General features: G+C 42.8%; 1 protein-coding gene across 6 annotated transcripts in view; it reads left to right on the plus strand.

Moving 5' to 3' along the window:
- Positions 1–25000, plus strand: part of LOC147029729 (ethanolamine kinase 1-like) — a 103458-nt gene that overhangs the window by 28247 nt on the left and 50211 nt on the right. For 3 of the 6 annotated variants that reach the window (XM_085873001.1, XM_085873000.1, XM_085873002.1), the window contains exons 2-4: positions 8007–8266; positions 22233–22373; positions 24673–24777. In XM_085873001.1, the coding sequence (XP_085729127.1) occupies positions 8007–8266; positions 22233–22373; positions 24673–24777 (506 nt within the window). Of the gene's footprint in view, positions 1–7613; positions 7803–8006; positions 8267–12865; positions 13501–21872; positions 21899–22232; positions 22374–24672; positions 24778–25000 lie in introns of those variants that run through there. The other 3 variants (XM_085873004.1, XM_085873005.1, XM_085873003.1) reach the window with 3 other exon arrangements.

Raw genomic sequence — 25000 nt, forward strand, 5'->3', positions numbered from 1 at the left:
CCAAGAAGATCGGTGCTTCTTTGAAAGTAAGCCCCAACACCGTGGCCAAGGTCATCCAGAGGTTCTCCAAGAAGCGTACAACAATGAGTTGCGCTCGCCAGGGCAAACCAGCAAAGATGACTGCACGTACTGTTCTCCAAGTTCAGAATCTAGTCCTCCAAGACAGACGACAAAGTGCCGCCAAGATTGCTGAAGAGATTTCTACAGCTTCTGGCCAGTCTGTTTGTGTGCAAACCTGAAGCACGACAATCCAAGCCCCTGGACTACTGGCAACATGTCCTATGGTCTGATGAAACTAAGATCAATTTGTTTGGATCTGATGGAGTGCAGCATGTCTGGTGGCGACCTGGGGAACAGTACCAAGACAAGTGCATTATCCCTACTGCCAAGCATGGTGGTGCTGGTGTCATGGTTTGGGGATGCATGAGTGCTGCCGGTACTGGAGAGCTCAAGTTCATCAAGGGAAACATGGATTCTACGATGTACTGTGAAATCCTGAAGGAGATGATGTTACCCTCCCTGTGAAAACTTGGTAGAGGAGCTGTATTTCAACATGATAACGATCCGAAGCATCGTTCCAAGCAGACAACTGCCTCTCTGAAGAAGTCGAAGGTCAATGTGTTGGAGTGGCCAAGCATGTCACCTGATCTAAACCCAATAGAATACCTGTGGGGCATCCTGAAATGTAAGGTTGAGGGATGAAAGGTGTCCAACATCATGCAACTTCGAGAAGTCATTGCAGAGGAGTGGAACAGGATCCCAGCAAAGACATGTGGAACACTGGCCAACTCCATACCGAGTAGAATAGCTGCTGTGCTCAAAAACGATGGACAGACAAAATACTGAAAACAATAACGCTTCAATGTCAGAAAGTACAGAGGGTGTACTCACTTTTGTTCCCCCCCCCCCCTTTTCACAGATATTCCCAGTATGCCACATTGTTTCCACAGAATAAATGTTTTGGGTCTGTACATGTATGACAAAATGTTGGTTCACGAGTTGGTAAGTGACCACTATATTCGTTATGGGTGTGTGTCTCTGTCTGTCTCTCCCGAGCATAGCTCTGTGGGTTTTGATCCGATCCTGATAAAATTTGGGTGGGAGGTTTGTATCATGATCTAGTTGTGTTTTCCTGAGAATGGGCGTGCTGCGCCCATTATGGGCGGAGCCACGCCCAAAAGCATGTGTTTAGGGGGTAGCCGATTTCAAGTTACATCTTCTCCGAGGGTGTTTGTTGAATCTGGCAGGGGTATTCGGTATTTGGTTAGCCCAATGGCACCTGCATAGCTCCATGGAGCTCGAAGTTTCATTTTTGTCACAAGGTCACGAACTTAGAAAATGCCCAAAAAATCAATAAATTGGGCATCGAGGTCCTCGGGTTTTCAACTGCTTCGAATGAAAGTTGGTATGCAAGTCGTGCTCTTCGAGTACTACAACTTTCATCATTTACGTTTTTCCCGATTCTCGCCAGTTTTCCCGTGGCGTCCCCTCAAAGGTCAAAAAATACAAAAGGCGAACCGTGTACATTGCTCGTTAACCATCGCAGTCTCCAGACTTGTGTGAATTTAATTTATTCACTCTCGGACTACTTACAATGTGCAATGGTCCTTTGATTTGCGTTTTTGACTTTTGAAGTACGTACCTGCCATTAGTTTTCTGAACATTATTTTGTATCTCCTGCTGCTTTAGCAAATATTTAGTTGATCAAATGACAGTTTGTGCAACGCTCATCTGTATTTCTTTGCATCATATTGCCTTGGAAACTAATGTTTAACCAAAGTATATGAGCTTCATCCTGGGAGTTCTGATTGCAGAATAAGCAGAGTTAAATTGGCTGCAACTGAATATGTTTAGAGTTTTACTGTATAGCTGATGCAGTAGCAAGTAGCTTCGCTTCCACGGAACTATGTAAAATTGGGTTGGCTTTCAAAAGTGCGTGTGGAGTTTTTCAATTAATTTATTAGTTGTGAAATCTAATTGCAACCTTTGTGAAACTACTTATGCTGAAGACGGATGAGGGGAGGAGATTTGGTTGTTGTGGCTAGTGAGGTGGCAGTGCCTTTAATAAGGGTCAATGACGTGGAATGTGACTGTTCCCCCAATTTATTTGCTAACATGAGGGCATGCTTTTATTGTTATTGTGACAGAGGTTGCTGAGAATAATTCCAAAAGTAATCTGGGTATAGGGTTTAAACCTGATCTGCACTCTGTTCTTACTGTACTTTGTTGACCAAAAAGCAGTCGTTCATGTTGACATAATTGTATATATGGGCAATCTCTCAGAATGCCACCTGTGAGTGTGGATAGCAATAGTTGGAACAACCTATAGCTGCATGTAGTTGTGAATAATTAGTTTTGACTTGGGAAAATGAACAAGATGGGACAAAGTGGTGGAAAAGGCAACCAGATTGTGGTTTGTGCATGTTTGGGTTTGCACAGCTTTCCAGCAGACTGCAGGCCAAGAATAATATTCTGACTTGCCTGACTGGATGTCGTGTCTGTATTTTTTTGAAATCAAAATGTCTTTATTTTCCTTTTCTCAGAGTCCTTTTTAACTCCACTCGTTCCTCTGAAATGGTTCTCGCTTCTAAAATGTAAAGTGGAATTTGCCACCTTAAATGGAAAGGTGTCGTATTTTGGTTTTGACTGAGCACGTTCGTCTTTGAATTCGTACACCAATATGATGGAGTTTAATTGATGTGAGGACGTCGAAGGAAGAAAGGGTTAGAAACTAATCACCTTGTCTTATTTTGATTCAAGAAGATGAGCAGACATATTGTGCTCAATCTTTCTCACAATAGTGTTTGACTAGCCTATAGTCACGTCCTCTGTGCTACTGAATCAGAATATGCAAGTTCTCGTACCACATTGGCTTCTCCATATTGCTCAATTTTTAATTTAGATGCAAATAAAAGTCTTCATTAAATAAATAAAAAAACTCTGTGATCTAATATTTTGATCAATATAAATCAAAACAACAAGTCTGGAGACTGCGATGGTTCACGAGCAATGTACATGGTTCGCCTTTTTTTTTTTTGACCGTCGAGGGGTCACCACGGGCAAACTGGCGGGAATCGGGAAAAACGTAAATGATGAAAGTTGAAGTACTCTAAGAGCACTACTTGCATACCAACTTTCATTCGAAACAGTTGAAAACTCTCGAAGCTCGATGCCCAATTTATTGATTTTTTTTTTTTTTGACATTTTCTAAGTTCGTGACCTTGTGACCTTGACCTTGGGATGAAAATGAAAAATCGAGCTCCGTGGGCCTATGCAGGTGCCATTGGGCTAACCAAATACCGAAACCCCTGCCAGATTCGACAAACCCCCTCGGAGAAGATGTAACTTGAAACCGGCTACCCCCTAAAAACGCATGTTTTTTTGGGCATGGCTCCACCCATAATGGGCACAGCATGCCCATTCTCCGGAAAACACAACTAGATCATGATACAATCCTCGCACCCTAATTTTATCAAGATCGGATCAAAACCTCCAGAGCTATGCTCGGGACGCACAGACACACACCCATAACGTATATAGTGGTTGCTTACTGATTCGTGAACCAATATGTGCCTGTGCTTGTTTCCTCTTTCTCTTTTATTTTTATTTTTTGCTTCAGTTTCACATCCTTTCTTTAGTGGTAGGTGTTGTGTACTCCTCAATGTTTGCCAAAGTGATCATTACCTCCACCACCAAAGGTGAAGGAGGTTATGTTTGCACTACTTTGTCTGTTTGTCTGTCTTTGAGATATAGGGCAAAACCGATATATAGCACGATATTGCTTAAAACTTGGTCGACAGGTTTGGGGAGTGACCATGGCGAATTGATTCGATTTTGGTGAAGATCCTAATCAAGATCCGGATCTGATAATTCTTTAAGTGTTTCTTCACCTTTGAGAGATTAGGCCAAAAACGATGTATAGCATATTTCAAAAAGGTATTCATTGGGCCCGATGTGTTCTCATGGATCAGGCATTACAGGGTGGAGGTATGCGCTCTACCGAGTGTCCTTCTCGTTTTAAATTTGGAATGGGACCATACTTCAAAACCCTTGGTAGCCATAAAGTATAAATTGCTCTTGAAACAATTGGAGCCAAACTGATCAGAGCAGAATACACTATCAAGTGGCACAAGTCCAGTCCTCCTCATTAAGTGAACAAATTCTAACCATTTCTGCCTTGCATTGCATTGTATTGTGTCCTTTGGAATCTTTCAGTGCAGTTATTGTGCAAGTGGATTCTGTTCAAACGTGCCTTCCCAATTTTGTGAAAGCATGCAGTTGATCCTTGTGGAAGAATGACTTGATATTGTAATGTTCAACTTGAGAAACAGCCGCCGGCTATCTGCGTCATTTCCGGATTCTTGCTTAGTGCACGCTTAGCTGATGGCTAGAACCTTTGACCTGTGGGATATTCGAATAGCTGAAATGTGTGTTAAGACGTACCATTTCTTGTTGAATGGGCATCGTTGACATTTGGGATCCCAAGCATTGAACCCAAATCGGGATGATCGTGTCAGTGGTTCTTTAACATTTTATTTCATTTCATTATGAATTGTAATCAATGTTTTTTAATCTGCAGTTGGAGAAAAACATGTTTTTGTTTTTTTTCTTCTCACTTCTGAACTAGCTTCTTTGAATGCCTCTTGGTGTTCTGCATTCAAGCAATGGACAACTGAACTTTATCGTCGTTGTACTCACTTTTGATTTGCCAATCATCTGTATGGAATACGTTTCCCACCACGGCTTGTTGCGGTACTTCAAAGTACTTGTGACTTGTAAATTATTTGATTGGGTTGTAATTTTCTTCCAGAGCTTCTTGGTGTGGGTGTGCTGGCACATTTACTTTGTCAAATGTGAACTGCTTTTCCAGTAGAAGGGGGGGGGGGGAACCCCTGAGAATTGACAGTTTATTGGAGCAGTATTTTTTTAAAAAAAATTTATAATTTTTTTTTTTTTGAAAGGGTGAAAAGGTAACAACCTGGCAGTGGGTCCACAGTAATCACAAGCAAGGGAATGAACAAACAGGAAATGGCGGGGAAGAAATGGTAGCAACCTGCAAGTAAGAGTGTTCGGTTGGGTGGGGTTGATGAGCAGAAGGAATGAAGGTAGGAGTGTATGATGACAGGTGGTGTAGTGTACTGTCTGCCTGAGGCCTTGGAGGGAAGAGTGAGATTGAACAGCCCTTGGAACGAGGAAGATGGTTCCACATAGTTGGGAAAAGAAGAGCTATGTAGTACATTTGTCCAGTCAGTCGAAATATTTTTGTTTAATCAGGAGGGGGTTACTGAAAAAACATGTCCCAGAAGAGCTGGGGAGAGTTGAATTGGAGATTGTGACACCAAAGGAAAAAGGGGGTTAAACAAAAATAGAGGTCATGACCTGCTTGTGGTGTCAGCGTCAGCCATTGTGCTTTGACCTCATTGTGAGAGATGCCGCCAATACAGTTGAAAGTTTGAGTTAAGAGAGAGATAGGGATGTGATGCTGGGGCATCAGCCCTTCACAGAGAGCAGTACTCTGTTGAGTTGCTGGCAAAGACCTTGTAACCTGAGTCGTTCAGATCTTTCAAGGAGTTACTTGGTGAAAGTCTGTGATTAGCTTTTTGCACCCATCTTTGTAATACTGTCCACTCATGAGAGTTTGTAATTGTTGGTGAGGCCTTTGAAGTTCAAGTGGCTGACCTTGTAAATAGATAAACTATGGGTTTGTTTGATCATTCTTCAGAATGATGGGCTGAGATCAAGATTTCCTATGATTAAAAGGTTTGTTCCATTTGTGAGGTTTGCATCTAACTACTTTGAGATCAGATGAGCGATGCAACTGCTGTCTGCTAGTGAGATGGGGATACTGTGCAACATGTGTTATCTGCAAAGATAGAGGGTTTCCATAGCATTGGAGTGGTCCTTTACTCTTCAGGTTACCTTTGAACTGTAATGGTTGTCCAAACACATTTGGAGGGATATAACTGATGCAGACTGTATTTTATGAGTCCTATTCTCCATTATAACAACTTCCGTTCGGTTTCATTCTGAAAAGGTTCATTTTGGCTCTGGGATGGGGTGTGGTGGGGGGGGGTGGTGTGACTTTACCATTCCTGGGACAATCACTGTATGGCATGATTTCCTACCAAATCAGCCACAACAACAAGTGGCTGTGGCTTTCCTGTGGTTTCTACCAACAGGCTTTCTTGCACATCTAACTTAAGTTATCATGCAAGGGGGTATATGGTTAAATGAATGCAAGTTTATACATTTGCCCTTTAAATCTAATCTAAGTCCATTAATGTACTCTTGGCAGTTTATTTCTTATTTGTTGAGAAGCTTATTCAAAATTGGCAGATGAGGCAAATGCTTGTTGAAGCATCGTGTGGGTGTGTGTGTGTGTGTGTGTGTGTGTGTGTGTGTGTGTGTGTGTGTGTGTGTGTGTGTGTGTGTGTGTGTGTGTGTGTGTGTGTGTGTTATAGTATATTTGACAACATGAGTCAACTTTTGTTTCAAGTCGAGCCAAAATTTGGCTTTGCTATTGTCACGTGCACAGTTCGCTTGGCCCAACTAGCTGAGCCTGCATCCTGAACATGCCCTGAGTGGTTGAGGCCAATATGTATTACACCATTGGAAAGCTTCCCATGTATTCTCCATTTGTTTTAAATGACTGCAATGGCTGGAATAAAGATTTCCCACAATGTTAATTTAGACATTATTTTAATGACAAACCTGTACCACACTCGATTGACAGTACTGGTGCTGCCGAAACAGTTTCTTGGCAAGCGTTTTACTGGGTGGTTTGCCATTGCCTTCACAGTGTTTTGTCCCTGTTCCTTCCTTTCAAAATGCTGAGCATCAAATAACGAAGCAGCACATGTATATGTATATGTATATATATATATATATATATATATATATATATATATATATTTTATATAATAGTCATTGGTATGACTCCGTCGGTTTATTCCACTGACCTTCCCGACCCAGAACAGACGCTTTAACCATTACACCACCGAGTCTGGTTATTTTAAGGGAAGTGTACGTAATAAATTTTAATCGGTCCCCATCTCACCCTTCGTACAAATCTGACTCTCATGAATGACTTGACATTAAAACATCAAATTCAAAATCTTATCTTATCTTATCCGAGCGGCTCAATCCTTGCATTAAACTTGCAAGGAAAAATATAGGGAGAGCAAGATTATCAATAAATAATGATGGTATCTAGTTAACATGAAGGGAAGGAATGACACCGAGTGACTCCACTAGTAAGTCCAGGAAGGGAGTAGGGAGTAGTCCAGGAAGGGAGCAGGTAGAGGAGAGAGAGACTCCACACAACCTTCCCACAAGTGTCTCGAGTCGTCGGCCATGTGTGCGGGTGCATTTGGAAACGTCCTCTTCGCACCTCACCCTGCTTTACCCAAGGTTATAGCTGTTCCCTTCTCGTTTTTCCTCATGCTCATGCTTTTATCCGTGTGATTGGGAAATGAGTCCCGTGTCCCTCTTCATGCAGCACTCTACAAATGTGGGCACAGCTTACGTAGCAGTCTGTGAATATAAATGTCCTTGCCAGCTCGTACCCACGACAGATATCGTGGGCAGGGTAAATTAAGAGGGATTTGAATCGTAAAAATGCTGGGGGAGGGGGAGGCTGGCTGACGAGCTTGCTTTCAGCCTTCTTGCATGACCCAGCAGTGTTGCTCAAGTCTCATATTTGGAAGTTATTCGATTAAAGCAAAATTTTTCGATTGAAAGGAAAGAAAAAATAATCAAGGAAGAAGACTGTTGTACCTGTCATACGTCATTGCCTTATCAAGGTTGGTGTGACTCGCAGAATAGTTCAAAGGTTGACTACTTGGCTTTGAATTGTGTAGTCTTGGTTAAAGCTGTCTTACTCTTATTTATTTGTTTATATTTTTTCTGTCTTGACCACAACTAGTAACAGGTGTAACACTGACAGGTGGAGGTGCATCAAGAAAAATGATGAAATTATTTACTTATTCTCTCACCCTTTGTTCAAGATGTTTACGGATGGTATCACGAACAAGCTCGTCGGTTGCTCGGTGGAAAACGACCCTTGTGATGTCGTCCTCATCCGTATCTACGGCAACAAGACCGAGCTGTTTGTGGACCGAGATGCGGAGCTGTGGAGTTTTCAGTTGCTACAGGCGCACGGTTGCGCGCCACGTCTTTACACCACATTTATGAACGGACTCTGTTACGAGTTTGTGCCTGGGGGCGTGCTGGACACGCACCTGGTGCGACAACCGCACATTTGCAGGTGAGTTTTGTGTGAAACCTGCTTGGAAAAAATAATTGAATCATAGTTTCCCTTGTATCTTTGATTAATTTTTGTGCCTTTGTTTGCATTTTTTTCTTTCTTGCTTAAATCTTTTAATCAGTTAGCATTCAAACGCCATTAGTGTGAGCTACATAAGGCTTTCTTTTTCATGTCCCAATAATTATGTTTTTGTGCTATGTCTATGTATGTATGTATGTATGTATGTATGTATGTATATATATATATATATATATATATATATATATATATATATATATATATATATATATATATATATATATATATATATGTTTGTGCAAGACCACAATGTTTAAGTAATGTGTATTGTTGTGGCCAGGCAAGTGTTGGTTATATTGGAAGATCCTTGTTTCTTATTTGGTGCTGCATATTAATTCCTTTATCGCATTGTGATGCGTTGCATTATAAAATGGAAACGGCCATTACAGCATGCTGATAAATACCATTGTTGAAGTTTTGCTAACTGTTTAGCATTTTGCTTTTATCCACTTTGATGTTACGAGGGTAGTTCAAATTTGAGCTCGCCTTATGTTTTTGAAATGTCGAGTAATCTATTCAGATTTTTCAGTCAATTTGTGTTTGTAGTGTTGACTGGAAATCAAGATGGGGAGGGGTGGAGTGATACATTTGGGGGGTGGGGGGACGGCAAATTAAATTTCTGTGCATTATCGTACTTGTCTGTTTGAGAGGTCCATATTTGGTTTGTGAATTTTTTTTTTTTTTAAAGAATTGTTCTGTAATGAACCGCATGCTCAATGAGGGTACGTACAGAATGAACCGCATGCTCCAAGACTGGACGCCTCTTCCAATGCTGCAAACACCAAAGTAGTTGAGCATTTGATTTTGGCTGAATGAAGGGTTTCGTTGCAATATCCTTTCTGACGTGAATACCATCAGACCCCGGTTTGTCGTGGATACATTCCTGAAAAGTGCGACGAAAATCGTAGCAGTTTTTCTCAATAATTGATGGAATCTGTGAGGAATGCGTTCTTAATGTCACCACTTCACATTTCGTATTTCACTTTTTACCTATGATATTACCCTTTTTGATTAATGACCGTTATATTCAAGTACAAAGACGTATAAATATAAAAATTACCAGGCGTAATTAAAAATAATCCTCTTCCGGAAGCGTTTGAAGTCGTCTTCCTCCTTCAATAAAAGGTCGGCATATTTATCAATCGGAGGTAAACTTAATAACCTGGCAACATTAATGGCACATTCACCAGCATACATTTGATGAAAAAACACTTTTATAATGCCTCTTGGCCAATCTACAGTCCAGTACATTCCTTTATGTGCCAAGAGAAGTACATATACTTTTGTTGTATGCCACTACAGTGGATACGTCATACTTTCGGTGATTTTTTTTTTGCGATCTCCCAAGTTTGTACTTTAGCGATGTATTCTGGCATCTTTATCAGTCTTGTACGTTCTGAAAATGCTCGAGAATAAAACATTTGGCCTTTGAAGGGGCTGTCACACCTTGACATTTTAGCCAGCGTATGGCAACGTATCAAAATGTATGTAAAAACGCTGGCGTACGCTCAACTATTGATTTTATTTTATTTTATTTTTTTTAAAGTTTTTGGCGTATTCATAACGAGTTGGACGTATGCATAACGTATTAGTAACATACATAGAACGTTTCGATGACATAGATAACTTATACCAACGAATGCTTAGCATGTTGTCGGCGTTCACAACGTATGCTCAACGATAGTCTAACGTATGCATAACGTGCGGCAGCGTATCGCCGACGATCACGTGGCGTAGCCTATTAAAAGGCTGCCGCTCGACGAGTCAAATCATAAGGGACATTTTCACAAAAGCGGGTCAGTTAACGGTAAAGAACAAACTCAAAAATCAACTTTCTTTGATATTCTCGAAATAGTGCTTGAACCCCTTATAAGGCCTAGAAAAATGTTCAAATGATGTCAGCAATGCAGGATCACCATAAGGCCTCTGCACTGAATGGGCAATATATGCTTGATAAAAATTCTCGGACAGTCTTTACCGTTACCTGACCCGCTTTTGGGATAATGTCCCATAAACCGCACTAGACATCGTAGTGTCAATATCACCATCATACCCTGTCACACCTTGACGTTTTAGCCAGCGTATGCTGACGGATGAAAAATTTTCCAAATACGCTGGCACACATCGAATATATTATGGGTAAGTTTTGTATACGCTGAAGCACGCTGACATACATCGTAGTATGCCGAGCACGTCGACAAATTTTAAGCATGCTCAATTTTTCGACGTATGACTCGCACGTTCCGCATACGCTGGCCATAAGTTGTAGGCACGTTATGTGATCGTTGACACGTCGACACATGTTACTTGTAAGTTACTCATAAGTCAAAACGCGTCGTGGTAATGTTTAGCGTACCCGAAACTTATTTCTAACCTACGAGTCACGTGCTTTGAACCTATGTGTAACGTATCTCCAACGCACATTGACTTATGTTGATGTATTTGATTGACGTCTTCCGGACGACCACAGAACTTACTGAACGTGTTTCTAACTTACAGCTACCGTATAATGGCGTATTGGCAGCGTTTAGGGGAATTGGTATATAAAAATGGGCTTCACAGGAGGAACCCATCAGTGTTTCAGACTCCATGGTGAGTACATGTCCATGTCAGTAGTATCAGTAGTAGTAGGTGAGCGTGTCATTCGTAGTAGAAGGAGGTCCATGTCAGTAGTAGGTGAGTGTGATGGGGAGGGTGTGGGTGATGATGGATCCTCCTTGTGTCAGAGTCCACAGCCATGGCCAGGAGACTTCTTGGCAGCATTCTTCGAAGTTTTCTTTGGCTTTTTATTTTTTTTAATGTTTTTCTACACTGAACTATTGATGTTTTTTTTTTTAAAGTTTTTTGCAGATTCATAATGAATTGGACAAATGCATAACGTATTAGTAACGTACACAGAACGTTTCGATAACTTATAGATAACTTATACCAATGAATGCTTAGCGTGTTGTCGGTGTTCACAACTTATGCCCAACGGTAGTCTAACGTATGCATGGCGTGCGGCAGTGTATCGTCGACGATCACGTGGCGTAGGCTATTCATAGGCTGCCGCTCAACGATTTAAATCACTGCGGCTTAATGATTTAAATCATAACCACACTAGAAATCGAAGTGTCAACATCACTGTCATGCCGAAGAAAAAAACAAAAACAAAAGCAGTCATAGACTGGTACTTACGAAAGTCAACTTGACCTCTGACCTTGTCTAACAAAAGCTGTCTCGAGAGAAGGTAGCAACGCAAACCAGAAGTTTCTACGATGATTCTGTACCAAACCATCAAAAATCGTGACATCGACCGAAGCAAAAATCTTTCTCCACGCAATTATTTAATATTATTTTATCAAAGTCACAAAACCGTAATATTCGGCCATCCACCAACAATCTTTACATGCGAGACGGCATGGCATGCGACGATAACCTTTATTGGGATAAAAAATGACTTTTAAACACCATATTTATCGAAAACACCGTCAGTGTGCACACGGAAAACCTTTACATGATCAACAACTCCTCTGCTCGAGCGCATTGCACCACGTGACGCGCCGTGACGCGGCGAGTGAAATATTTTTTGTACAATTTTAAAACGTCTCCAAAACATCCGATTTTTACCAGAATTTCGACAACCGAGTTTTAAGCGTCCAAAGCAATTGCAAAAACCCAAGACAAAATTTAAATCGAACTTAAAACGAACTCGTAACGTCGACCGAAGCAAAAATACTCCATTTCTCCTCATGAATTTATGGAATTATGTTTGACCTCACTGTGACCTTGATCTTTGACTGATTTTGACCAAAATCTAATCGGCGCAAGCAATCACCCTCCTGAATCACGTGGTGTAATTTGACATTTGTAGCTTCTTCTGTTCTCGAGTTATTGTGCCTGCACGCACGCACGCACGCACGCACGCACGCACGCACGCACGCACGCACGCACGCACACACACACACACACACGACGGAAGTCATCAATATACTTACGAAATCTTTAGATTTCGTAAGTAACAACATGGAGTCTAGAACACTGACTGGTTCCTCCTGTGAAGCCCATTTTCATATACCAATTCCCCTAAACGCTGCCAATACGCCATTATACGGTAGCTGTAAGTTAGAAACACGTTCACTAAGTTCTGTGGTCGTCCGGAAGACGTCAAATACGTCGGTGCGTTGGAGATACTTTACACATAGGTTCAAAGCACGTTACTCATAGGTTAGAAATAAGTTTCGGGTACGCTAAACATTACCTCGACGTGTTTTGACTTATGTGTAACTTACAAGTAACGTGTGTCAACGATCACGTAACGTGCCTACAACTTATGGCCAGCATATGCGGAACGTGTGAGTCATACGCTGGCATACGTCGAAAAATTGAGCATGTTAAAATTTGTCGACTAGCTCGGCGTAATACGACGTATGCCAGCATGCTTCAGCGTGCTCTTAACGTATACAAAACTTACCCATAACGTATTTGACGTGTTCCAGCATTTTAGACAATTTTTTTTATACGTCGGCATACGCTGGCTAAATCGTCAAGGTGTGACAGCCCCTTGAAGCGATGCAAATGTGAGTTGAGATGACGAATATTGAGAAGTTTTATTAATAGCGTAACGACGTAAACTGGGGTATGACTGTGCTGTATTGTTTGTGAGGTCGTCTATCAGGAATGGTGATTGTAAACTTCCAAAAGGATAGAGGTGAGTGCCATTGTAACTGATTATTGACCACCAACCGAGGCATGGTTTGTTCCCAGTTGTCTGCTTAATTTGGTCAACAAGGTGGTTTTTGTTATAAAACAATGTGTTTTGTGACCTGTGGAACAATTTGGTCGACAATCACTTCAACATTGTAGTGTGAGCATGTGATGGCACCACTCTGAATCTCCACAACTGAATAGATACAATACTCTCAACTTTTTGCTTAGAAGGTGATTGCGAGCTATTCTTTACGGGTCACGTGTCTTTTTAAGGGGAAATAACCATCATGCATTGCAATACTGCCATTTCTCCCATGATGAGGTTGTCTGCAATAAGAACATGGTCTAGTCTCTTGTCAAATGGTGTCTTTATTCTGCGTAACATTGTTTGCTCTCACCCAGTGCGGCTGACAATGGCTACTTTGCAGAACATTGGTGCGGAAGTCCAACCACATTCCCCCTTTACAGTTAAGATTTGTCACGGTGCGACTTTTATCTGTTGTGTCCTCAAAGCACACTTTTTTGGGGGAAAGAAGCTTTAAAATTTTTATTTTGTTTTCGTGAATGGGGTTATATGCAAATTGTCCTGCACTACCATGCCCTGTAGAATTCCACATTGAAGGCAAATGGAAGCTTCTTTGGGACAAATGTTTTTGTTTTTTTTGGTATACTTGGTCTCGGCTCGTGGAAGAGCTAGTAGCCTTCATTTAACGGGTCAGGACTCAACAGTGGAATGAACACAAAAGGAATCTTAGAGAGAGGGCGAAACACCAACAGCAGAGTTGAAGACCAAGACAGAGGCAAACTTGGGCAAACAATTGGTGTGGGAGGATTTGGGGGGCAGGAAAAGATTGCAAAGGGTGGACAAGATGGATATAGAGGGAAACTGAAAAACTGCAAGTTTGAAAGGAAGAGGGTTTAGGCTGAGGGGAGTATGTGGGAAGGGGGTTATCGAGGGTAGAAAGGATTATGGTTTTGGTTCGGGGATGATTTGAGATTGTGGTGAACAGCTGGCTTGAAGACCTGGAGGGAGGATTGAGATTGAAGAGGATGTGGAAGTTGGTTCCACAGGTGGGGGGAAAAAAAGAGGAACAAATGGAGTTTCACCAGAAGAAGGTTGATGATGGACCATCTGTGCACTGCAAAAACCTGGGGGGGGTGGGGGAGGGGAGGGCAAAGGACAGAAAAATCAGAGGGTGCAAGACCAGAAAGGAGGTGGTAGAATATGGAGACCACCGACCTGTCTGCAGTGGAGAAGTGATAGGCCCATAGACTTGGCTTCATCATGGGAGATTCCAATAATCTTGAAGGCCTTGGTTTCCATGGCATCAAGCTGAGCAAGATGAGGCAGGGAGCCAGCCCAGAAGGGAGAGCAGTACTCCATAAAGCTGCAGATGAAAGCCTTGTAGGTGAATAGAAGTTCTCGTGTGCCAAGGAAGGACTTTGTACGATAGAGGATGCCCAGTTGGCGGCTGACTTTGGAGGCCAACTTTGAAATTTGGTTTGTCCAAGAAAGATCATGGTTCATAGTGAGACCCAGGAATTTGAATGACTGAACTTCCTCAAGAGGATTGTTTAGCAAGTAGGTGGGGGCGAGGGAGAGTTTGCCAGATGCTGCTTTTGGAGAAAGATGGTGAGAGTGTGAGATTTGTTAGATTTGAGATGTATTCCAAGTGTTTGACCAGCTTGTGATTTTTTTTAAATTTTATTTTCATGATCTGAAGAGAGGGAAGAGGCTACAGCCTGCCTGTCTGAAGGATGAGATGTCATGGCAGAGGGTGGAGTCGTCAGCAAATGGAGGATTTTCCAGAGAATATGAGAGATTATAATCTGATGATCAGGAATACGACTGGACCCAGAACACTGCCGTGAGGCACTGTAGTTTTGACAGGAGAAGAGATTAATGAATTACTTTGAAAGCCACATGTTGGCTACGAGAGCAAAGGAAGTGAGGAGGCCACGTATGTAATAGCCAGAGAGTTTGGAGTGTAAGACAATGCCAAACTGTATCAAAAGCATGAGATGTGTCCAGTGTAGAGTGAGTGACCTTGTCTGAATCGAAATTGGTTATGAGATGAGGCTGTTGGAGAAAAGGAAGCATTTCATATCAAATGTAATGATTGATTCCATGACCTTGCTGTTATTTGGAAATAAGCTTATTGGTTTGTTGTTTAGGGGATCCATTAATGCACCTTTTTATGTAATGTAGTGATGTTGGCTGACTTCCAAGCAGATGGAAGATTACCTATGGCAAATGATAGGGTGAAAAGGGCAGAGAGAGGAAGTGCAAGAGCAGCAGGTCAGGTTTATAGAACGCGTGAGCTGATGCTGTCCTCTCCAGTTGCAGTTAGTCAGGCATTGAAAGAACCTTCCGCACCTTCTCAGGTGCAAAAGACAGAGTCCAGGAGCAGTTGGGTATGACTCTGAAGGGTGAGTCGTGAGAGCGAGGGGCTGGGACACACAATTTGGAAGCAAACACAGAATTGAGGCATTCAGCCTTCTCATGAGCAGAGTCAGCTGTGCTGCCATTTGAAAAGAGGAAGGGATGGAAGTGGAGCATCCACCAGACACAGATTTAACGAAGGCGGGCACTCTGTAGAGCCAGGGATTTACCACTTGGCCCATGAGGCCCGGGCCTTGGCCGACAAAAAATATTTGGCCCACGAAAATTTCCGACTTTTTTTTTTTTTTCAGTCTTAATTATGTGACTTGACATGTGCAGAAAGGCAGTACACACTGAGCGAAGGCGGCTGGCACGCTACCAGACAGTGATTGTCGACAGCGAGCATGGGAACCATGTGATCACATCACAATCAGCCAATCACAGGTGTCGCCGCTATCGTCTGGCTGATGGGTGGAGTAACGTTCGTGCTGAGTATGAACATACTGGCACCCTCTTAATTTCCTGTGAGTTATCGAGCATCCTGACGCTTGCAGTTCTTCATTTTGCTCTTATTTGTCGTTTTTTATTCTTGACTATGGCCGACGGATCTATTCGGCACCACGAAAGTGGTACTTGCAAACGCGACAAAAAGAACAGGCTTGAAACAAACAGACTGTCTGGATCCAGCTTGAAATTTTTTTCACCTCACTAGAGTCGAGATGAGCAAACGGAATGTGCACATGCAGAGTCTTCTGATGTCAATGTCGAGGGGTCAAGTAATCTCGCACTGCATCACATTTTGAAGGCTGATGATACCAATACCGTCGCATCAAGCAACGAGAGAAGCATTGGAACAACTGCAGCCAGTCCTGCAGCTCGTAGTTTCAATCCTGATCCTGCTGAATGGACTCTTTCCGCAGAACTCGTGGATAATTTCATCCCGAATCCTCCCTGCCAAGATAGAACGCAGATTTTTCGTATACGGCCCGAATGTATCCAGATAAAACACGATATTTTCGGCGTCAACACTTTCAGCGGAAACTCACAAACGGGGAAACGGTGAACAGGGACTGGATGCTGTTTTCTCCATCAAACGGTAAACTTTACTGCAACGTGTACAAAGTCCTATGTCCGGACGGCGATGATCACGAAAGCCATCACAGTAATTTTTGAATCGGATTCAATGATTGGAAGAATGCCTCTGCACGTCTAGCGTCGCACGAGCGTGGGACTGCCCATATTCTCGCAATCAAAAAGTTGCTCGAAATGAAGGTGACAGACGGGATTCACACATCATTTGAACAGCAGTACCTCCACGAGGAAGCTTACTGGACTAATGTCCTGAAGCGAATTGTCGCTGTAATATCGTTCCTCGCCGAAAGAGGGCTTCCGTTCTGGGGCACGACTGAGCAGCTGGGTTGTGCTAACAATGGAAACTATCTTGGTTGTCTTGAACTAGTCTCAAAATTCGATCCATTTCTTACCCAGCATCTTGAAGTATATGGGAACAAGGGAAAGGGAAGTGTATCGTACCTGTCATCAACAATATGCGACGAGTTTATCCTACTACTGGCCGAAAAAGTGAAATCTACCATTGTGCGAGAAATATAAGATGCTAAATATTATGGCATTTCCATCGATTTGATGCCAGACGTTTCACATATCGATCAGTTGACGGTAATATTTCGATATGTGATGCAAGATGGTAGCGCCGTCGAAAGGTTTCTACAGTACGTCGTCATTGAGCATCACGATGGTGAATATCTGTTTGGAAAATTGCAAGAGGTACTGGAAGCCAATGGGATTGATCTCATGGATTGTCGAGGGCAGTCATACGACAATGCAAGCAACATGTCCGGTGTCTATTCATGCGTACAAGCAAGAGTCTGTAAAATCAATCCATTGGCTCAGTGGGTACCATGTGCTGCGCACAGTTTGAATCTGGTATGAGTCGCTGCCGCAGAGAGTTGCTTGGAAGCTGTCAAATACTTTGGACTTATTCAAGCTGTGTATAACTTTGTCAGCATCTCCCCAAAGATGGGCCATTTTAAATAAGTCACTCGATGAACTAAACGTGCCATCAAACTCAAATGTTTGTCCGAGTCTGATATGAGGTGGTCAGCTCGCGCGGACGCTTGTGAAGCGTTTTCCGCAAGCTACAAGGACATAAAGAAGGCGCTAATGAAGATAGCCGAGCGCCCTAAAGACACTCCGTCAGACTGGAAGCCAAAGCATTGGCTGAAGATGGAACTGACCGAAACAGCAATCATGTGCGCTGTGTGGTCTGATCTACTTGGCAACATTGATCGAGTAAACAGATGTCTCCAACAACCTGGAATAGATGTCGGAGCGGTTAAGCAGCATTATGATGCCATCTATGAATACATAGTCGCTTCAAAATGATGAAAGATTTGATGCATTTCAGGACTGTGCCAAAAAGATGGTTGAGTCCATCATTTACGCTGATGATAATCATCGGGTCAAGATGCGAAAGAAGGCCTTCGATTAAAATGACGAGGAAGAAGAAACCCCAAAATCTGGTAGGGAGAAGTTCAGAGTTGAGACGTACTTCTCCATACTCGATCGCCTTCTGACAGAAATCCATAGGAGAAGAGAGCTATCAGAAAATCACGGATCTGTTTGGATTCATCCCCACGGCCAATAGCCTCGACCATGATACACTCTCTCGCAGAACAGAGAAACTGGTTTCAGCGTACCCTGCTGACGTTGAAATGGACATAGTTCAGGAAATAGAACTTTGCTCGAAATACTCCAAGTTCATCGATGCATCGGACATGCTCAAGTACATTATTCACAACAATTTGATGGACATTCCCCAATATTTTTGTTGCCCTCTGAATATATTGTTCGATGTTTGTTACGAGCTGCGAAGGTGAACGCTCCTTCAGCACACTAAAGCGCGTGAAAAATTGTCTTCGGTCGACCGTGGGGCAGGTGCATGTGTCCACGCTCGCTCTGCTCTGTGTTGAATCCGAGCTGATGAAGCAAATCGATTTCTCCGAAGTGATCGCGTCGTTTGCCAACCAAAAGGCACGAAAGAAAGTGTTTCAGCAGGGTGGAAATTGAATATACATACATTCCTCTGAATTTGTTTTCTGTATCGTTTGTTTCTCAATTTCGAAGCCAAATTGTATTTTACAGACACTTGTATATTTGAAAGTCTGACAAACCGCCATTTACCGCAGTCTGTTCCGATTAAATTTCATGTTCAAAATCGTCGTTTTGATCACTTGAATTTGGCCTACTAAATATCAAGGGCCTTGGCCTACGAAGACCTTAATCCGGCCCTGGGTAGAGCGCATACCTCCGCCATGTAATACCTGATTCATGAGAACATATTGGTCCCAATACATTTTTGAAATATCATGCTATATATTGTTTTTGGCCTGATCTCTCAATGGTGAATAATCACTTAAAAAATCAAATAATGTTCATATCCAGATTCGGATTCGGATCTTCACCAAAATCGAATCAATTTGTAGTGGTCACACACCCAACCTGTCCACCAAGTTTTTTTTTTTTTTTTTTTTTTTTTTTTTTTTTTTTATTTTTTTCATCCGAATCCGTCCACAACTTTTTGAGATATCGTGCAAAATATCGGTTTAGCCCAATCTCTCAATGATGAAGAATCACTTAAAAACAATTATTGGATCCAGATCTTCACCAATATTGAACCAATTCTTCCCTGCCACACACTCAACCTGTCCACAAAAGATCTTCCAAATCCATCCAATTTTTTGAGCTATCCTGCACACAAACAGACTGAAGGGGTGAAAACATAACCTCCTTCACCTTTGGTGGCAGAGGTAACAACCACCACCAGGCTTTAAAGGCAAAGACAGGTTTGAAAGTTTGTTTGACGTTGGATAGATGTTGTTTTCTCTCTCCTGAGTGGACACACTTGTTGAAGGATTTGTGCAAAGCCTGGAGATTGCCTTTGGTCGGATGTACCTTCCAGGAAGAGAAGGCAAGTTGTTTCAGTGTAACTGCCTCACCATCGGATTCAGTGTTCCATGGGTGGGAAGAAGGGTTGGATAATTGAAGTCGAGATGGGATGAATCTGTGCATGAATGAGAGCAGGTTTCTGTGGAAGAATTCCTAGGCTGAGTTAACATCAGGGGCAGTAGATCTGGGAGATCAGTCCTGAAGAGATAGCTGCTTGCAGTCCTTGCCAATTTGCTTGAATGAACTATCAGATTCACCAGTGTTGAGGCAGCTCTGTGAGAATAGGCAGAATGATTTTGACTTTCACAAGCCCATGATTAGATGATTCATTTAGAGCAGAGGAAGATCAGGAGACATTTGTGGTGAAGTTAAGCACCAATTCCAGAAGGGAGGATTTGCCATTGGGAGAAATCCAGGTTCGAAAAGGTCACAGATTCCATCAGTCCCATGGAGTTGCAGAAGTCCTTTGCTGAAATGCCATGCTGAGTGAGAGAGTTCTATCAACCACCCCCTGCACGTAAAGCTACATGTTTGTCTCTGCTTTCAACAAAATGTCTTTTTTCTCCATTTGTCAAAGTTGGAAATTTAGAATCGAAAGAAGCATCTACCCTGACCCCACCCCCTCAAAGTTTCATCTCCCCCCTTTTTGCATTCCTCCTCACTGCACCCCACGCACACAATCCTTCCCCCTCACTGCACCCTGTGAACAAATCCTTCCCCCGCACCCCGCGCACACACAATCCTTCCCCCGCTCCCCGCGCACACACAAACCTTCCCCTCACCCCGCGCACACACAATCCTTCCCCCGCACCCCGCACACACACAATCCTTCCCCGCACCCCGCACACACACAATCCTTCCCCCGCACCCCGCACACACAATCCTTCCCCCGCACCCCGCACACACAATCCTTCCCCCGCACCCCGCACACACAATCCTTCCCCCGCACCCCGCACACACACAATCCTTCCCCCGCACCCCGCTCACAATCCTTCCCCCGCACCCCACGCACACAATCCTTCTCCCGCACCCCGCACACACAATCCTTCCCCCGCACCCCGCACACACAATCCTTCCCCCGCACCCCGCACACACAATCCTTCCCCCGCACCCGCTCACACAATCCTTCCCCCGCACGCCGCGCACACAATCCTTCCCCCGCACCCCACGCACACAATCCTTCTCCCGCACCCCGCACACACAATCCTTCCCCCGCACCCCGCTCACACAATCCGCACCCACACCCCGCTCAAACAATCCGCAACCGCTCCCCGCTCACACAATCCGCACCCGCACCCCGCTCACACAATCCGCACCCGCACCCCGCTCACACAATCCGCACCCGCACCCCGCTCACACAATCCGCACCCGCACCCCGCTCACACAATCCGCACCCGCACCCCGCTCGCACAATCCGCACCCCGCGCACACAATCCTTCCCCCGCACCCCGCTCAGACAATCCTTCCCCCACACCCCGCACACGCGCACGTGGTCCTTCCCCCGCACCGTCCAACTGTGTGGAACTCAACATCCAAGGTCTCCACTCTAACTTGACAGATCTCTCAATCCAGGCCACTCCTGATAAACCAGACATCTGCTTGACAGACTCCTTCCTCCCACAGGATGTCCCTGACTCCTTTGTCTCTCCCCAGTTATTGTTTCCGCTGATTTGATAGGCTTGAACCAAGCACCGGCAGCAGAGTTGCACTTCACATCACAAACTCAATTTCTCATTGCCCTTGTATTGAGATTACACCTCCCTGCCCCCAGAAATACCTTTGGCTGTGATCTCCCCTCCACTCCCACCATTTGTTCATCTGTGTGTTGTACTGTCCTCCAAACAGTGATGACTCTCTCTCCCTCTCATGTTGCTTTCCATTGTCAACATTCACCTTTGCTGGTTGTTGGTCAGGGTAGATGCTTATTCTGATTCCAAATTCCCAACTTTGACAAACATGGGAAGGGAGGTAAGGTCTTTTGTTGAAGGCACGGAGAAACATGGGAGACATGTATGTGTCGGCGGATGGTTGGTCGTCCGAGTGCTTAGCTGAAAAAGTTTTGGAAAATCTTTGTGAAGAAGAAAAGAAATAGATTGTGATGGAGAAATAGAACATGTGTAGCATTTCTGAAGGAGATATGTGTTGAAATTTATTTTTAAAATGACTTCAAATGCTTTTTTAAAGGAACAAGAAGCGTTTTTATTCATTTGTACCCAATGTATCATTTTGTTGTAATGTTGAACAAAAGCTTTTGAAAAATCTTGATGCAAATACAAGTTGTGGTCAAATTAAATATGAACCACTTTTTTCTAGTTTTGATTGATATGTACTCAAGTTGCACTGAGTGTGCTACTGAGTAGTGCTGCTTCCCATCCCCCCCCCTCCTCCTCCCCTCTTCACTCCTTCATTCTCATGTGACCACTATGCCCTTGTGCTCCTCTGCACACTTGTCCATCTTGTCCCCTACTCATGCCCTTGTGATTACCACAGCATCAAGTGAACATCTGCACACTTCAGTGAGTACACTTGCTTGGGGGGGGTCTCGTCAGACCTTGCATTGCATTTGGATCTATTCATTTTTAAAATTTCTGCTTGGAGTTGACCACTTATAAACTCTTTTCATGGTGACTCCTCTCCCATTCCAAATGTTTACTCATTGAAAAAGGTGGATGGGGTTTACTCACTGGGGCTCGTTGCTTAGCTTATTTAAAATATGCTCGACATGCTTTCAGTAATGCTTTACATTAGGATCTTGGTGATGAATAATTTACTTATCTTCATCAATGACGCTAGTTCTATGTGTGAAACTGCTGGTTTTTTTTTCTTTTTTTCTTTTTTTTGTGGATGCAGGCTAACCACACAGGAGCTGGCACGTATTCATGCCATCCATGCGCACAATGGCTGCGTCCCCACACCAATGATTTGGATGAAGCTGCGCAAGTACTTAAGCCTGATACCCACCAGCTTCACACACCCTGACACCAATGCCAGGTTAGTGGCAAATCAGCCTGGTTAATTTTGTTGCATTTGCCTTGGAACGTTAACTTTTTTATTTTTGTTTTATTTTAAGTTAAATTTGGGAATGGATTAATTTTCGTTGGGATCACCTTAGCTGCACATACGCAGTGTGTGTTCCTTCTTGTAGTCCTGTCTGTTCCTCATTGAATTGCCTGTCAAATATTTTCATTTGGACGAAAGATATAATTGATCAAATGAAAGACGGACCAAATACTGCATTGGAGTCAGAAGAAACTTGAATAGGCAAAGTTAGTTATCAGGAAGAACCTGGATAGGATTTGGGTTTTAGCTGCTACTCTTCTACCCCCAAAACCACCCAGGTGCAGCCAAGTGAATCTTACAAAAACTTCTTTTGTTGTTGTTGTTGTTGTTGTTGTTGTTGTTGTTGTTGTTGTTGTTGTAAGAATTCACTTCTCTGTAGACATATATATATATATATATATATATATATATATATATATATATATATATATATATATATATATATATATATATATATATATACACACACAAGGAAAGATAAATTATTAGGGTGTGTTAAGGTTGTATTTCATTTGGCAAATCCATTGCAACCGTTTATTGGTTGATAAAGTTTTGCATGAAATCCACCAAAGGCCCCGTGTTTTTATTAGGTTGCTTTAAACATTTGTGTTGAATTCTGGAATCTTGAATACGTGAGGCCTGTCGCCAGCCAACATTTATTTGATGAAAATGCACAGGAGGATTTCCGTTTTGAATAATTCTGTGAAATGTTTGATAGGACAACGGGTTTAACATCTATTCCCAACACGAATGTTTGGAGATGTCAACTATGCTGGGTATTGTGAAGGGAAGAGGCAGGCTTTGTATGTGCTGGATAGGTGGGGTAAAGGCTGTCCATGCCAGAGCTTCAGGAAGCAGTGCAGGCTCGGGATGTTTGAAGAAATCTGATCATGAATGCCATCAGAAATCTGCCACAACTTGATGGACCGACTTGGGCATGATTAAAAGTAATGCCTCCTATTCTTTTTCTCCAAAACAGGTAGATATTCGAATGAAACAAAGTACAGTCCAGAAATTTAGGTCCTTCCACAACTGGGTGCAAAGTTTTGTGATTGACACTAGACGCCTCTGTGCTACGTTGGTCAAGATGGCAGAAGGTAGCAGGATGTCGCTGCTTTGAAGAGTGATGTGCTGGAGATGAGAGTTGGGATGACAAATCATATGTATGCATCCTTGTTATGTCATCTCAAAATGCCTCCCGTAAAGTTCCGCAAGTCGTACAGGGAAGCTTTTAAATTGAAGTTAATTTCGCTGAGGAAAATGGTGGGAATATGGATGCACACATGAAATATGATGTCTGCAAGAAATGTGGTCAACACTGGCAAAATGTAATGTGTTGTGAGCTCGTACTGATGATGATTATGTAGCTTGTTTTAAGTACTGTACCTCTATTACTGAGAACAAACGTGTTGAAAAAGTATTTACCTTCCGAATTTGGCCGAAAGATTGTCCCACAAAGTAATTCAAATAATATTCACAAAAGGGATCATTAATATTCATGACAGTGAAAGAACCTACCTTAGGCAGCGATGTGATGTGATGTATTGCGTTGCGTGTCGGAAGAACTAACACCTCCATTGTTCTGACAGTTTTGCTAACTTATGTCATCGATTTAGCTTCATATTTACACTCCAAATTGATTTATTTATGAATGAAGGAGAGAAAAATGGGACAATTAGCCAATTTGACTTGTGCTCCACTTCATCTTGTTTGTTGGAATAAATGTGTGGACCACAGTGTAGTGATCATGTTGAGAAATAAATATGTACCATGGTAGAATAAAGATTGATGCTGGTATCTGTTTTTGCTTCATTCGACTATCTTTACCTGTTTTGGAGAAAACTAATTGAAGGCATTACTTTTCAGCACGCACTTGGTGACGACTAGATAACCCAACGGGTATTGTTCCTCTGTGGGTATTGTTCCTCTGTGCCGTCGTCCAACGACCATGCAGCACTTTTTTCTGCAATCTTACCGAGGCAGCATGCTAATGGCATTTAATTGATCGTTTTGATTTCTTATTGCCACTGAAAATCTTTGCCAATTTTACTCGTCCAATCAAAACTTTCATCTTTTTTTTTCTTTTTCCTTTTCTGTTGAAACGGTGTTTTTCAAACAAAATAAGTCACCAAACCATTTTCAAACATCAACAGCAATGAGTTGGGAGTTGGAGCATAATAGTCTGGTATCAGCAGCCTTTCTTATCGGTTCATTCTCATTCACTCGACAGGTTATTGCCCTCTCCCTGCATCTGCTCCAGCGGTCACGATGCCACCCTTGGCATGTGCCACTTCATGTTGGACCTTTATGCATGGAACATATCTGATGCCTTCAAGTACAAATTGCGAAAAGCATCCATTCTTTTTTTGAGTCAAAGCACAGTTGCTTGTTTGCTTCCTCGTGATGATGCTTGCAGGTTGTTTTGGAAATTGATGCAATGCCAAAATTCATAGGACAGACTTGTTGTTTATTAATCCAGTTCAAACATTGTTGTGAAACTTTTGCTGATTCCTTTTTATTTTCGAGTTAAACACCCACCAGACATGACCTTTGTGAAC

Source organism: Eptatretus burgeri, chromosome 3 (assembly GCF_056783735.1).
Source record: "Eptatretus burgeri isolate ZD-2024b chromosome 3, Ebu_testis_v1, whole genome shotgun sequence".
In the NCBI taxonomy this organism is placed as follows: Eukaryota; Metazoa; Chordata; class Myxini; order Myxiniformes; family Myxinidae; genus Eptatretus; species Eptatretus burgeri.